General features: G+C 39.6%; 1 protein-coding gene across 3 annotated transcripts in view; it reads right to left on the bottom strand.

Annotated features, from left to right (window-relative positions):
• PDE5A (phosphodiesterase 5A) overlaps positions 1 to 17330 on the bottom strand; it is a 151686-nt gene that overhangs the window by 5405 nt on the left and 128951 nt on the right. For all 3 annotated transcript variants that reach the window (XM_070371936.1, XM_070371938.1, XM_070371937.1), the window contains exons 16-20: positions 14152 to 14252; positions 12362 to 12439; positions 7460 to 7523; positions 2639 to 2713; positions 821 to 904 (exon numbers count right to left, since the gene is read on the bottom strand). In XM_070371936.1, the coding sequence (XP_070228037.1) occupies positions 821 to 904; positions 2639 to 2713; positions 7460 to 7523; positions 12362 to 12439; positions 14152 to 14252 (402 nt within the window). The remainder of the gene's footprint in view (positions 1 to 820; positions 905 to 2638; positions 2714 to 7459; positions 7524 to 12361; positions 12440 to 14151; positions 14253 to 17330) is intronic.

Genomic DNA, 17330 nt, shown 5'->3' with positions numbered 1-17330 from the left:
ACCCTGGGCCCAGGCTGAGAACTGAACTCTAAACACAGTTCTCCCACTACCTACCTAGTTGGGACAAGCATTCCATCTCCCTGGAAGATGGACGTTTTACAGATTCAATGACTGAATCTGTGAAATGTCTGGATTAAAAAATTTCTAGCCTTTCTTCTGGTCTTGGCAGTCTATGATTCCTCCTATGATAAATGTTTTTTTCCCCAAATACTTAAAGACAGTTTCCTATTTAAATGTATAAAGACGAGGACAGCATCTACTTTCTGTATTTGGGGCATAGCATCTAAACTAGTCAGTTGGATATGTTAGGGAGAATAATTTAAAAAACCCAAACTAACACGTATATGAAAATGGGAACCTGCAATATTTTCCTAGCTGCCTTCCTGTAATCCTCATAAAAATTTTCTTAACAGTAGTAAAGTCATCCTATGAGAAGAAGTTAGATAACTGTTTTTCCTTATTTAGGCCAAAATTTAGTCTTAAAAAGAATATGCTAACATAGAGTATGCAGAATATACTTCCTTTGAGTGTAGCACTGGCACATACTTTTTCTCAGCATTCGCTACATGAATTTGCTGGAGCCTAGCATGCAGTAGGTACTCACTAGATATACATCAATGAATTGACATTTTTGAGAAATAGTAAATATAAAATGTGTTCCTTGTTCAGTACAAACAGCATGTTCATTAGTAAAAGAAATGTCCTGATTATTTTACTTCTAGTTTCTTGTGTAAGAAGGAAAAAAAAATGTGCCTGATGTTCATTGCTTCAATTTACTTCATAACACTGTCAAAAGTCTAGTAGTTTTCATAGTAAATACCTCATACAGTTGCAAGCAGATGGCATCTATGAATCCAACTTGCATACTTGGGATTTTGTTTTTCTTCTCCCGGTTCATTAGATCCTGAAAACACAGAAACACACATACACAGATCTGATTTACTTAATGCAATACAAGTTGGCTCTTAAACGATGATTCCCTGGGTTAGCTGAGGAAGGCCAGATACCTGCCTACCGCCTCTTCACCTTCTGGAGGCTCCTACCCCCCTGCACCAAACCATGCTCAAGAAGGCCCTGGTCCTCTCTCTCTCGTTCACTGGGGCTGTGACTGTCCCTGCGTGACCCCCAGAACCAGAACTGATCACTGACCTCAGATCAACTGGTGACCTAGAGTTAGGCACTGACCTAGAGTCCACTGCTGACATGTATCTGGAAAACAGACACGCTTTCTAATTGTCTACTGATGTGGAATCAAACACTCTCAGCTTTGTGAAAGACGCCACTGAGGCCACAGTCGATTACAACTCAGTTCACACAGAGAGCTCTCTGAGTGAAAAGAACGCAGATATCACTGTTGCTTATTCTCAGGAGCTCATGACGACATAAGACAAAGCCAGCACCTCTGAGGAGAGCAAAGAGTCTGTCTCAGTGCTCGTTTAAAATGAAGCAGATTCTCTGTTAGCTGTGACCATCACTCTGCTACCCACCATTTTCTGAGAGGATTCCGAGCTTCTAACAAGCCTATTACTGTGTGTGTGTTTAGTTACTAAGTCACGTCTGACTCTTTGTGACCCCATGGACTATTGCCCACCATGCTCCTCTGTCCATGGGGTTGTCCAAGCAAGAATATTGGAGCAGGTTGTCATTTCCTTTTCCAGGGGATCTTGACACAGGGATCAAACCCGTGTCTCCTGCACTGCAGGAGAATTCTTTACCACTGAGCCACCAGGGAAGCTCCAACTACTATGTCTAGGAGACTAAATAATTGCAAAAGACGAATGAGACATAGGGTGTGCCCAGATGAGGCTAAAGAGTAAAGCAGAGGCAATGGTACCAGAGGAGGGGCATCTTGTAACCATGGCCCATTTAATGTGGGCTCAATAAATGTTCATTTGAGTAAAAGAATGACCCTGTGCACCACTTCCAGGAAAAACTCATGCATTTCAGGAAAAACTTCATTGGTTGAGAAGAATCTTCTTGTATTCGAGATTCTCTACCTACCCTGAGCAAAAAATGCAGTATACAAATATTTAACAACAACAGCTGTTTATCAAAGTGCTGTTTGTAATAGTAAACTCTACAAAATTATACCAAACAGTAAATAATAGCTGCATCTGTTTCATGTGGGGCTTACCACTTCTCAGTGATAAAGAATCCACCTGCCAATGCAGGAGACTCAGGAGACGTGGGTTTGATACCTGGGTCGGGAAGATCCCTTGGAGGAGGAAATGGCAACCCACTCCAGTATTCTTGGGCAAATCCCATGGACAGGGGAGCCTGGCAGTCTACAAAGCATGGGGTCACAAGGAGTTGGACATGCCTGAGCATGCATGCACTATTTCATGTAACCGTTATAAATGGCATATAGGACAGAGCATCTGTTAGAATGCAAAGTGGCTTATGATATATAAATGGAAAAAATTACAAAAAGCAGGTATGATTTGATAACTCAGAGTCTTTTCTGTCCTTTGTTATTTGCATGTTTTCTGTAACAAACATGTTTAATTCTTCAGGTAAGAAAAAGGACTTTATAAAAAGATGAGAAATTGTCTTCCTAAAATCTCATAGAAGCACAAAAAGGAATCTACAACAAAAACATGTATATGAATAATTCCTCCCAACAAGGTCTCGTACTTACAGCGGGCTCTATGTTGAGTTCTTTCCTCTCTCTATCTCCTTGGTCAAAAAATTCAGTGGCAACAAGTTCTGCTATCTGAAATCAATAACAGACTAAGTGTGGGTAATTAAAGGCATATCACTCAGTAAAACAGACTTTAAATGAAGATAATAAAACCCATCAAATCTGTGGCTTTTAACCACATCAGTAAAATTAGAATAAAGCAGTAACAGTAAATACTTTATTGTAATGTGTACCTAATCACAAAGGCTAGAGTCTGTAATCTATAACTCAGAGAAAAGAGCAACATGTTATTTCGGCCTCCACAGTAGTGGGAAGAAAGCACTGTGTGCCCATCCATACGCATAATCAGTGAGATATTAAGCACCGGTTATACCGGGCGCTGCGGGAAACACAGGATCAGGTAGGTCCTTATACTGAGGCTGACTGCCATGCCTCTTAGGTTTCTTTCAGTCTACCAATTCCTCTTCGTCTCTCTTTTTAAAAAATGTCCTTATGATTTTGACTGCTGTTGAATAAACTGCGTTGTTCCTCCGGTAGTTTCCTGTTGTCTGGATTTTGCTGATTGTGTTTCCATAATGAAATTTAATGTTTCTCTGTTCCCTGTATTTCCATACACCAGTAATGAGATCTAGACACTTGATTCGATTGAGTTTTGTTTTTTTTTTACTACAACTGTTTCTCAGGCTGTGCCATGTACTTCTGACAATGGAATGCCTGGTCGCCTCTCTTTGTGATATTAACAGTCCTTCATGAGCTTTGCCTGGATCCATTAATTTAGAGGCTGCAAAAAGTAATATACAAAGCAATCATTCCCTTTTTCTTTATAGCTGAAATAGAATAAGTCCCCCACATCAATTTTTAGTTACCCTGAAGTATAATTTGTATAAATAAAGGAGAAATAACTTGATTTTCTCTATTATAATTACCATTGGAAAAAAATAATAACTCAGTTCTCAAGCATCCAACAAACATGACTAAAGAAGGCTTTATTATTTTTATTATTATTTTGAACTTTGGATTTAAACATATTTAATGTATTTCAGTCCTTACTGATGCCCACCCACATTGTTCCATTTTGGCCAACTGAGTTGGCTTCTTTGCTCTTCTGACACGGCTTTATCAGTCTTTGATAGTTCTTGCTTTCTGCTATTACAAGATGTTCTTAGCTCATCTTGTACATTTCCTGTTTTGGAACGGGCAATCAGCCATTTCTTCATGGAGTCCTCATTCTTTTAAACTGAGGTATTTAGAAACTTCAATCAGGGCACAAGGCTCGTTCATTTCTACCAGGGTGTTGGTTATTTTTAAGCCCTTTTAATGAATGGAGCTTACACAATGTAAGTTCATATAGTATTTCCTATTCAAATCAGGACTATAGGATTTCTGCAAAACCTTATCCATCTTGGATCTCTATCTTTCTACTCACACTAAAAATCCTACCTCTCAACAATATCAATATAATTTCTCATTTGCTTTTACCCACATCATCCACTATGGTGACTGAATATATATACAAAATTTCCCCTAATATGATTACTGAAAAACAGCTTTAATGGTTTGCTGTTGTTCTTCTTAGTGTACATCGACTGGAGTTACATGGTCAAGTAACGGTTTTAAATCTCTTGGAATAAAACTGTCCCCCTCAGTGTGGTTTTGCAACCAAAATCACATTGTTGCATTTTGCTTCCCAGGTTATGTGATTTTTTTAAAGTTCAACTTTATAAACACAGTTTACATGGTTCCTAAATTAAATCTACAAAACAAGTACATGCAAGCAACTCTACCTTATATCTCTGTTCCCTCAATCTTATTCCTTCCTTCCCCGTGGGAAATCATTAACTTTTTAACAGTTAATCCTGCTTTTTAAAACTATATGCAAATATAAGTACATACATTCATATTCCATTGCCTTCTCAGATAAATGGTAGCATACCATACCCATTTTCTCTTCCTTGTTTTTTCTTTTTTACTTATATCTTTGAAATCACCCCATAGTAGTATACAGAAAGTGCTCCTTTCTTTTTACTGTTGCAGAGACTTCATCATATAAATAAATACTACAGTTTACTTAGTACCATATTAATGAACACTTGGGCTATTTCTTGTCTTTGCTATGACCAACAGCACTAAAATGAATAGTCTATGTAAATGTATTTTTATATTCTTGCCAATATATCTTTGAGATAAGATTCCTAGAAGTAATAGTAAATGAGTATGTGTAATCATATATTCCCAAACAGTTACAATATTTTGCATTTCTTGTTTTCCCACAGCTTCCCCAACAGAGTATGCTGTAAAATCTTTAAATGTTTGCCAATCAGACAGTTGAGAAATGGTGTCTTAGTGTGTTTTTTTTTTTTTTCAGTGAATTGCATAGATCATGGGTCTGCAGTCACAAATGCATGTGACTAGGTTAACACATACCCCAACCAAGAAACAGTGTTTATATCACCCAGAAGTTGCCCTCAGGCCCTTCTCCGTGAGTCACCGAACCTGCTTTGCTTCCTCCCCACTCAGCCACTATCCTCATTTCCTTCACCACTGATTAGTTTTGCCTTTTCTAGAAAGCGACATAAATGAATCACAGTACGTGTTCTTTTGCGTCCGGCTGCTTTCACTGGATATATACTGTTGGTGAGACTTGTCCATGGCGTTGCCTGCGTCGGCGTCAGCTTCCTTCTACTGTTGAGCAGAGCGGCACTGTGTGAGGCAGTGCGCTGCAATGCATGTATCCACTCTCCTGTTGAGGGACATGTGGATGTTTCTAGTTTCTGACTATTGGGAATAATGCTGTTATGAGATTCTGGACAAGACGTTTTTGTCAGTACAGTTTTAATTTGCATCTTTCCTTGTGATTGAGGTTCTGAGACCTTTTCAAATGAGTAAGAGCCATTCGCATTTCTTTCTCTATCAACTTTTTGTTCAAATCTTGGCCCATTTTCCAGTAGGATTGTTAGCTGTTTTCTTTATGTTTAAGAAGTTCTTTGATATTATGGATATTAGCTATCAGATAAAAGTTGTAAATATTTTTACCTATTTCTCATTGTTTGGAGAAGGTAATGGCACCCCACTCCAGTACTCTTGCCTGGAGAATCCCAGGGACGGGGGAGCCTGGTGGGCTGCTGTCTATGGGGTCGCACAGAGTCGGACACGACTGAAGCGACTTAGCAGCAGCAGCATTGTCTGTTTTTGCTTATTGTGTCTTTGTCATGCAAAAAACGTTTTCTTAATTTTTTATTTTCATGTAATCAAATTTGTCAGTCTTTATTGTTTCTGCATATGGAGCCGTAATTAGGAAAGTTTTTTCACTCCTCAGTTATAAAAGAATCCACAAATGTTTTTACTTAGTACTTGCATGGTTTAATTGTCTACACTGAGCTCTATGGTCCATTTGGAATTTAAGTATGCAGAATAGATCCAGTTTCATCTTTTGCCATCTGGCTATGGAAGATGGGAAAACCATCCTAACATTATTTAGTAAAGTCTGTCTTTCCCCCAGTTATTTGCAATGCTATCTTAATTATGTAAGTGTTCTATGCAGTTCTCGGTGTCCTATTGTGTCCACGGGTCTGATACCAATTCCAAACTGTTTTAATTATAGCGGCTTTATAGTGCTGCTTTTTGTCTGGACCCCAGCTTCACTGCACTATGTTTTCAGAGTCTGATTCAAAAGAAAGAGAAAGAAAGAAATTCTTTCCTCGTCCATTCTCTTTCCTGTTTTGAAATGGGCATGTAGTGTTACTTATTATGGAGCAGGAAGGTCTGTAGAGACATTTCTCGCGTGCTTATGGCATGTCATCTTTGGCACCTGGAGAGTGCATTCCTGATATTGTCTTGTCAGCACGTGGTTCAGGAGACGAGCCTGTCATTCCTGGGCTCCATGACTATGTATCCCATAGTTGTGACCAGCAGCAACTGTCAATAATCTCAGGTAGTACATTTAGGATTGACAATGCAGTCTCAGAAAACAAACACAATATACACATCATCGCGTGGAAACCCCCCACCCCCCTTATGTTTAGCCTACGGCCTTTATGCCTCAGCACAAGGCTACGGCACTGACTTATTTGGAGAGACGATATATTTCTAGCCACCTGACCCTGGGCTCTAATTAGCACCTTCTGCATATCTTATATCAACATGTCCTATATTTATGAGCACCAGAAATGTTTAAGTTCTACTTGTTAATGCCTATTTAGAGTTGAAGTACAGCCTAGTAGGCTAACTCCAAGAAAATGGAGTTTGTGTCTTCTAATTATTAAGACTATTAAAGGGATGTGCTTTAAAAAAAAAAAAACTGAGCTAAAAACAGTACTGGAATTAAACTTTATCAACAGCTAGGTTTTTGCTGTTAATAATTATTAAGTCATAACAAGTGTTCTAAAAAAGAAAAGTGTTTATGTCCAATTATCTGCTATTAATACTACTTAAAGTTTAGATTAAAAGTTTCCCAAGTACTTTAAAAGCTACATTTAAGAGTAAAGGTTTTTCATACTTTGACTTAAAAAAAATTTGTATTTATTTATTTTAATTGGAGACTAATTACTTTACAATACTGTATTGGTTTTGCCATACATTGACATGAATTAGCCACGGGTATACATGTGTTCCCCATCCTGAACCCCCCTCCCACCTCCCTCCCTATCCCATGCCTCTGGGTCATCCCAGTGCACCAGCCCTGAGCACCCTGTCTCATGCATCAAACCTGGGCTGGCGATCTGTTTCACGTATGGTAATATACATGTTTCAATGCTATTCTCTCAAATCATCACATACTTTGACTTTTAATTACTACTTTTTCATCACTAAACAACATACCCGTTGTTGAATAGGCCAGGGTTTTGTAATTGCAGAAAGATCACAAGCTGTCATCAGCATCGCTCTGTTAAGGAAAAAGAGGTCCAATACTCCTGTTTACCTTTATGTGACTATAAACCTTAGTAAGTAGTTAGTTACTGATAAAAAGTTAAATTAAAACCCCATAAACTCCAGAGATGGCAGTTTACAAAGACTAAAGAAACCGAAATAGAATTTATATAGAAGCAGAACTGATACAATGGTATCACAGTGTCAGTTGTTTTGGTTACCCAGTGAACCACTGGAATTCGCCCTCAAACTGCCTTGTTGTATCTCCAGATTAGCAGAAGGAGAGAAATTACTAACCTCTGAGCAAAAACTTGCCTGCTATTATTATTTTTTTTACTTTGGCCTTCCATTCTCAGTGACAGTGTGGTGAAAACACATTGATTACTAATAATTAACTGTGAAACATCAACTATCCTATTGATAAAATCCCCATGACAGCAAGGACTGTGATGGGTCATCCTAGTTCACTCAGCACACGTCGTGGCTCCTATGTGAAAAGTCTTTAAATTATTGAACAGTACCTGCTGGAGAGAAGAGGGAAATGAAAGGAGATGGTGCTCTTTACTCCTTTTCTTGTTAGAGAAGCTGAAAACCATGTTGGACTCTGGGGGCTGTGACAAGGTGCTCTAGAACTCAGTACCGTGACTACTGCATGGAAGTGGTTTCTCTTTGGGGTAGTGTTTTTCCATGTCAGGTCTAAATACCTGCCATCTAATTCTTTCAGTCTGTTTGAAGACATAGGCAAAAAGGCCATCACTGTCACATATAGAAACACTCAAGGTAAAGGACTGCGTCACTTGTACCTCTTCAGTTCAGTCGCTCAGTCGTGTCTGACTCTTTGCGACTCCATGAATCGCAGCACGCCAGGTCTCACTGTCCATCACCAACTCCTGGAGTTCACTCAAACTCATGTCCATTGAGTTGGTGATGCCATCCACCCATCTCATCCTCTGTCGTCCCCTTCTCCTCCTGCCCCCAATCCCTCCCAGCATCAGAGTCTTTTCCAATGAGTCAACTCTTCGCATGATGTGGCCAAAGTACTGGAGTTTCAGCTTTAGCATCATTCCTTCCAAAGAACACCCAGGACTGATCTCCTTTAGAATGGACTGGTTGGATCTCCTTGCAGTCCAAGGGACTCTCAAGAGTCTTCTCCAACACCACAGTTCAAAAGCATCAATTCTTTGGCACTCAGCCTTCTTCACAGTCCAACTCTCACATCCATACATGACCACTGGAAAAACCATAGCCTTGACTAGACAGACCTTTGTTGGCAAAGTAATGTCTCTGCTTTTGAATATGCTATCTAGGTTGGTCATAACTTTCCTTCCAAGGAGTAAGCATCTTTTAATTTCATGGCTGCAATCAGAGGACAATCTAAATAAAAGTACATCTTCCCTAACCATATTAGGCCACAAAGAAAATGGTTTTTGGCCTCAGACTCTCTTATACCAATTCTTACCGCAGAGAAATGTTTAATCATGAAGGATTCCAATAATGCTTGCCAATGCAAACTGTCTCCCCCAAGGAAGACCATGCAGTGTCTGGACAGTGAATAGTGGAAGAGGCAACCTGAGTGCTAGGTGTACTGAGTGCTTCTCTGCAAGAGGTCAGAAGTTAGGAGAGTATAGCAGTGAAAACGGTGGCACAGACTTGGAATTGAGGTTGGATTCCATTTTTGTTACTGGGAAAAACTGGTCACAGATTGCAGTAGTGTGTGTATACTTTTCTAAGGCATTGCTCTAAAAAACATGTTGAGGCTCTTACATGAAGCATGACATTTGTGTGAACAGACAGCTGGACATGTGTATGTTTGTTTGCATGTGAAATGACACCTATCTATCTAAAGAGATGTTAGTTATAAAATTGTAGTAGAGCACTGTCCTCAGTCTTATTACCACTTCTGTCTTTATTATTCACTTAGTTATTTTTTAATGGTCTAGTTCTTGTCACGGTAAAGGCAGTGATAGAAATAGCAAAGGATGGGAGGGAGGGACAGGGACAACAGCTGAGGAAAAACAGAACCCTGAAGCTCTGACTCTACAACTAACACCAAAAAAAGATGTCCTTTTCATCATAGGGGACTGGAATGTAAAAGTAGGAAGTTAGGGGATATCTGGAGTAACAGGCAAGTTTGGCATTAGAGTACAAAATGAAGCAGGGCAAAGGCTAACAGAGTTTTCCCAAGAGAACGTACTGGTCTTAGCAAACACCCTCTTCCAGCAACACAAGATGACTGTACACATGAACATCACTAGATGGTCAATAATGAAATCAGACTGATTATATTCTTTGCAGCCCAAGGTGAAGAAGCTCTATACAGTCAGCAAAAACAAGACCAGGAGCTGACTGTGGCTCAGATCATGAACTCCTTATTGCAAAATTCAGATTTACATTTAAGAAAGTAGGGAAAACCATTAGACCATTCATGTATGACCTAAATCAAATCCCTCACCATTCATTATATCGTGGAGGTAACAAATAGACTCAAGGGATTAGATCTGACAGAGGCCTGAAGAACTGTGGATGGAGGTTTGTAACACTGTACAGGAGACAGTGATCCAAACCATCCCCAAGAAAGAAATGCAAGAGGCAAAGTGGCTGTCTGAGGAGGCCTTACAAATAGCTGAGAGAAGAAAAGAAGCGAAAGGCAAAGGAGAAAAAGAAAGATATACCCATTTGAATGCAGAGTTCCAAAGAATAGCAAAGAGAAATAAGAAAGCCTTCCTCAGTGATCAATGCAAAGAAATAGATGAAAACAAGAGAATGGGAAAGACTAGAGGTCTCTTCAAGAAAATTAAGAGATACCAAGGGAACATTTCATGCAAAGATGGGCTCAATAAAGGACAGAAATGGTATGGACCTAACAGAAGCAGAAGATATTAAGAAGAAGTGGCAAGAATACACAGAAGAACTATACAAAAAGAATCTTAATGACCCAGATAACCACAACAGTGTGATCATTCACCCAGAGACAGACATCCTGAAGTGTGAAGTCAGGTGGGCCTTAGGAAGCATCACTATGGACAAAGCTAGTGGAGGGGATGGAATTCCAGTTGAGCTATTTCAAATCCCAAATGAAGATGCTGTGAATGTACTGCACTCAGTATGCCAACAAATTCGGAAAACTCAGCAGTGGCCACAGGACTGGAAAAGGTCAGTTTTCATTCCAATCCCAAAGAAAGACAATGCCAAAGAATGTTCAAACTACCGCACAATTGCACTCATCTCACACACTAGTAAAGTAATGCTCAAAAGTCTCCAAGCCAGGCTTCAAGTATGTGAACCAAGAACTTCCAGATGTTCAAGCTGGATTTAGAAAAGGCAGAGGAACCAGAGACCAACTTGCCAACATCTGTTGGATCATAGAAAAAGCAAGAGAATTCCAGAAAAACAACTACTTCTGCTTCATTGACTACTAAGGCATTCTGCTAAAGCCTTTGACTGTGTGATCACAACAAACTGTGGAAAATTCTTCAAGACATGGGAATGCCAGACCACCTACCTGCCTCCTGAGAAGCCTGTATGCAGGTCCAGAAGCAACAGTTAAAAAGGGACATGGAACAACAGACTGGTTCCAAATTTGGAAGGGAGTATGTCAAGGCTGTATATTGTAACCCTACTTATTTAACTTATATGCAGAGTACATCATGCAAAATGCTGGGCTGGATAAAGCACAAGCTGGAACCAAGATTGCTGGGAGAAATATCAATAACCTCAGATATGCAGATGATACCACCCTTATGGCAGAAAGCAAAGAGGAACTAAAGAGCCTCTTGATGAAGATGAAAGAGGAGAGTGAAAAAGCTGGCTTAAAACTCAACATTCAAAAAATGAAGATCATGGCATCCAGTCCTGTCACTTCATGGCAAATAGATGGGGAAACAGTACAAACAGTGAAAGACTTTATTTTCCTGGGCTCCAAAATCACTGCAGCCATGAAATTAAAAGACCTTTGCTCCTTGAAAGAAAAGCTATGACAAACCTACATAGCATATGAAAAGCAGAGATATTACTTTGCTGACAAAAGTCCATTTAGTCAAAGCTATGTTTTTTTGCCAGTAGTGTATGGATATGAGAGTTGGACTATAAAGAAAGTGGAGCACCAAAGACTTGATGCTTTTGAACTGTGGTGTTGGAGAAGACTCTTGAGAGTCCCTTGGACTGCAAGGAGATCCAACCAGTCCATCCTAAAGGAGATGAGTCCTGGGTGTTCATTGGAAGGACTGATGTTGAAGCTGAAGCTACAATACTTTGGCCACCTGATGTGAACAACTGACTCCCTGGAAAAGACCCTGATGCTGGGAAGGACTGAAGGCAGGAGGAGGGGATGACAGAGCATGAGATGGTTGGATGGCATCACTGACTTGATAGAGTTTGAGCAAGCTCTGGGAGTTGGTGATGGACAGGGAAGCCTGGTGATGGATAGGGAAGCAAGCTCAGGGAGTTGCAGTCCATGGAGTCACACAACTGAGCAGCCAACTGAACTGAAGGTCTGACTGCTGCTCTGCCATCACGTAAGAGAAGTAAACACTTCACAGTCGTGTTCTTGCTCCAGCAGTCTTCAGGATGCCATTTTCAGGTCTTCCAGTCAAAAGAACTGTGAGTGTGAACAAGGGAACTCTACAGCCTTGTATGACACTCTACCACATTTAAAGGTCCTTCTAGGACAAAAAGAGTAATTTACTCTTTTGAATTTGCAAATGCATTTATTTTCAAATAAATACTCCTATTTAGCCCTTTGTATAACATCTGTAAGAATTCTGACAGCCTCTAAGATTATCACATTGTAACAAATAATCGCAATAAAATTAATTGGATAGCAAAGCCAGCTTTAAGGATAGTAATCCTACTTACAAAAACAACTCCTTTTGATGAGGATCTTCCAAATTGAATTGATTTTTCATTATAAGTTCAAAAAATTCTCCTCGTCTCCTTTAAAATAAAGAAAAATATTTGGTAGTTATGATGAGTCCCCTAAGCTCTTATCTTTTTGGTCAACAAAGGCTCATCAAGTAAAATTTCAGGGAAAAGAATCTAGTGGTTCTTCTCAAATAAGAATCTTATATTGTTACATATATTCTTATAAATCAGAATATATACCAATATAAGAATCATATAAAAATCTTGAACACCTTACTTTCCTCTCTTCTACCATATTCTTTGGTTGAAATATTAAATCTTAACTCACTTTTAACTAAGGTCACAAGTAATAGAAATTTCAATTCCTGAATATGATTTAAGAAAATGAAACAATGTGAGTTTCATCAAATCTGATGCTGAGAATGATTTAAGAAATTTTGCATATGGTGCAAGATCTCTATGGTTTCAATTTAATTTTATACGTCTCATTCACATAATTTTTTACTGTATACCAAAATATATCTTAGTATAAAGCTGTGAAGTTCTTCTGAAGCAAAGAAAGACCCAGTATAAACTGATGTTTGCTCACTGTATAGTGAACACCTCCGTGTGCTCAACATGGATAAGCATCTTGGAAAATGCCGAGACATGAGTTCTTTTCATAACATTTAAACTAGTCAAAGTCACGGGACACTCTTAAGAGAAACTTGCATAACAAAAGTGCCTGTCTGTGACTGAGTACCAAGATGAAAAGAGGTTTCAGAAGGATCCAGAGGGGAGACCCTTGTGGCTTGAAAAGGTCAGGAAGTCTTTGTGGTTTCAGGTACTTTTCAAATTATTGGTAACTTGACAGTCTTTATCCTGCAGTCATTTTGAGCTGAAATTTACAATATGTATTTTTTTTACCCTAATTAACTTTAAAGTGCTCCGAAGTCCAAGGAAACAGACTCTTTCAGACGTAAGTCACTTTTAGATGTACAGTAGTGGCTATCTGGTATGTGGTTTTGTGTGCCTGTTCTGTTTGTTTTTACTTCTCAAGAGTGGCTAAAACCACAGTGTGCATCTGTGTACAGCTGGGGAGAGGCCCTTGCTCCCAGGAAATCCCGTGAGCATGAATGCCGCTCTGCCTTCACCCCCACACATGCAGCAGAGAGCTCAGTCTCTGCGTGGGAAACAAACTGCTGCCCAAACCCAGCAACATCCTTCCTTTCTTTTAGAAAGTAAGTTTAGTTATGCAAACACACACCTACATCACCGATACACTCTAATGCATACTTTAATTCTTAAGTCGTTAACTTCATTAATTATAAGGTTCTACATTAATACTCTTCATCTGCCAAAATCCAATAAAAAGAAACAAGATTTACTTGTTTGGCACTCAACTCCTTTTCCTGCCCACATGGGCTTGGATAACAGTTTAAGGGACTGTGAAATGGTCAGACATTGGGGGAGTGAGGGACAGAAGGAGAAGCAGGTGCCCTTTATAGAGGGCATTATTCTATTCTTTAGATTGGCCAGCCAAGCTTAGAATGACCTTGAGATGGTTATCTGCTTTGTGCAGAGCTTCAAAGACAAATGTCAGAAATAATTCTGTATTCTGTCATTTCTAGCATTAAGTAGACTTTTCTGGTTTCCTGTTTAACAAACTGCTCCATAGTTTGATAAACAGCTTTGCCAGGACATTGGTTTTTATAATCTAAAAATATCCCAATGGCAGTTTTTAAAGTTGGAAACTATGCAAACACATCCAAAATCTATTTATCAAGATATGTCTTAAAACTTACTTTATGTACAGTGCTAGGTCTGTAGCTAAAATAGCTTGCTTGATTATCTTCAGGGTGGTCTTATATTCTTCAATGGAGAGGCCACTGAGAATCTGATTGCCCTTTATAAAAAAGAAAACCATCATAAGCCCTCCACTTGGAGATGTTGCTGCTAAGAACAAAATCTGAAAATATAGTCATATCTCTTACACACATTCTGAACTCAGGAAGACAGAGGACATCTACTTACACAAGTCAATACCATGAAGTAATGTTTCCCCTTGATGCACCCACCCCACCACCTTGTCATTTGAGGAAAAAACAGCTTCATGATGGTTCATTGACCAAAGTAAGCATGTTTTTCCAACTCTTGTACTTCTTGGCTTTAGTCCAGGTCCAAAAGTTAATGACTATATACCTTTTTCCTTTGGGCAAGTTAACTGCTAAATCTGACAACAAGTAAAACTTTGAAAAATCAACATCTATATTAATAGATGTGAAGAACAGAGGGATGAAACTGTAAATGATTATTTTAAAAATCATTTCTCTGGCTTCTGTAACAAATCCAATAACATTTCTGGTGCAGATTTATATTTTTAACTTCTTATTGAGAAGAGTGTTTATTCTTAGGAACATGTGCGGTATAGATGGGTAGCGGGCATGAGCGATATGTGCCTCCTCAAGAAAGGAAGAGCTTGAAACATCTATAAGGAGAATCTCAAAGATGGCTAATCCATGTGCAAATTATCTAAAGTTTTTGCTACATAACCATTTTTAAAATTTCTTGCCTGTAATTTAAAGCACAGTGACTCACCGATCTTGAATGAAGTAAAACATACTTTGGGTACTCAGACTATACTCAAAACAACATCTGTAAATTGAGTCAGATGTGCTTCCTAAACCTTAGCGCTGAGGGAAAAAAAACCCAGAAGCTTAGAAATAGAGTGTGGAGGCAAAGGATTTGCTCTGAAGAGAAAACTGCTGAGCTGGGGTCAGACATTGGTTAGAGGATAACTAGTTGCCAAAACTGTGATATACATCTAATTAATAATCTATGATTATACAAGAAATACTAGTTTTAAATATTAAATCACTTTAGATTCTGGACAAAACAGTACTGTTCAGAAGATAGGTTCTGATACTTTTATTTAAGATAAGACTATGTTAAATGAAAAAGTAGAAATGTCTTTTGGTATTATATTTTAATTTTCCCTTCCACGAGCAAAAGCTATAAATTCTTATGTATTGGAGCTTACAAAGAGAGAATGTAGAGATGGGTCTTATAATATGAGGCCAGCCATATATACAGCAAGATTCCTTTTATGTTATAATATATTACATAGTAAGTTATGTCATCTGATAACAGAGAGCAGTATGATAGGAATACTGTACAATATGCTTTTTAAGAAAAAGGTTAAGCACATTTTCTTAAAACTAAATAGGATATTAAAAATGAAGTTTGAGCTGAAGGGCAAAGACAGCAAACTCCAACGAAGGTACAGATGTTTCTGCTATCATTCAACATAGACATTCCTGACAAGTCTCCATTCAGAAAAACCACACACTAAAAAAATAACATGGTGTATGGGAAAAACAGTACTGGGGGAGACCACTCAAAGCCTATGCAACTTTTAAACCAGAGCGCAAAACAAACCAAGAATTAGGACATCTGAAGGTAACTTGGACAGGCCAGGCTCACAAGGCTGGCAGCTGCCTCTGAGGACACTAAAGCAGCACAAAAACAATGGAATGGAAATGCTGGTTTATGGAGGCCCAGGGCAGTGCACATAGAACTGGACCGCGGAGACAGCGGGGCTGAATCACGGAGGCACTGGGGGATGAGCAGCCCCCCTCCCCCAGCCCAGCGCAGTCCAGGGCGAGGGCGTGCCTCTCGGGGCAAGTGCCCACTTCCAGGACTCCTGTAATGACGGAAAGGGCTGCACGGGCAGGAGCCAAGCACAGCGTTTCTTCCTTTCTTTCTGAAGGCTGAAATTCAGCTCCCATAATTCTGACACCTAACCCAAGAGAACTTGTGCACGAAACAGTACAATTTGTACGTTTTACCGACATCATCCCTCTACCTCCCAGTCACACACTAATTCTTGTTAAAAGTCACATCTGTAGCAGACAGTCTGTACTAGAGCATGTGCAGAATTTACAAGGAGGTGCCAGAACTGGCCACATAACTCTTAGCCCTTCACCCACACTGAGCAAGGCCGGCATTCCTCTTGCCTCAAGTAAGAGAGAGCAGCCTGCAGTCACTGTGTCTCTTGGAGTTGGGTGGGTGGGTTGGGACTACAGTGCACGCATGTCTGATTCCCGTCTGGAAAATTGAAAAGGCAAGACCCAAGCTGGCCAGACCCTCTGATTGAGTAGGAAGGAGAGGTTGCTTCCATTCAGGATGGCCTGCCTCTTCTAAGTTTTGGACGCATTAGGTCCCTTTAAGTCCTGTCCTTTTCAAGAGGACCACAAAGAGGGCCAAGGAACCACAGCAGGAAGGAGATGAAAGTCACTACTCAGAGTTCCAGGAGCTGAGGAGGAAGTCATAAGGCGATACACTGGAGAGAGGTGACCACGAGTATTAAGGGGGACGTCAGTGGAAAAGCCCACAGTTAGGGCGCATGGCCACGATCATGGACTTACTCATAAGAAGAGAACCTGTTTTAGACACCTATGAGGCACAGAGAGGGGGAAAGGCATAAGAGCACCAGTCTGCTGAGTGTTCCAGGCCCTCTTCTTTCCTGTTCTCCAGGACGTGGGGACGAGGGTAAGGAAGGTGTCAAAAGAAGCCTAAGGAGGGACAGAAGAGGCCAACCAGGGCAGGAAGAGAGGACCCGAAGCTTTAAATCAAGTCCAAAATCTGTACTATTCCACAGGACTGAACGTTCTGGTTTCTAACTTGAAAACTATGCTGTATTTTGTGATGTAAAGCGGTAACTAGAAAGCTTTGACTTAAAAAGAGTCACCACAAAAGTCATAAGCCTCTTAAGTTTTCTAGGGCTCAGGGAAGAACGAACCCAGTGGGCAAATGTAAAGAGATGGAGATAAAATTGCTTTAAAATTATATACCACACATTGTGATTTTTCAACATAAGAGTCTACAACTTTCATTTTTTTTCTTATTATAAAGGTAATATGTGCATACAATGGATAATGCGAATAATGAACAAGTCCGAATCAGAAAATAAAAAAGCTAATAA

The sequence above is a fragment of the Bos mutus genome, chromosome 6 (assembly GCF_027580195.1).
Source record: "Bos mutus isolate GX-2022 chromosome 6, NWIPB_WYAK_1.1, whole genome shotgun sequence".
Taxonomy (NCBI): domain Eukaryota; kingdom Metazoa; phylum Chordata; class Mammalia; order Artiodactyla; family Bovidae; genus Bos; species Bos mutus.
The sequence above is the reverse complement of the archived record's forward strand: the minus strand, read 5'-3'. Positions and strand labels throughout refer to the sequence as shown.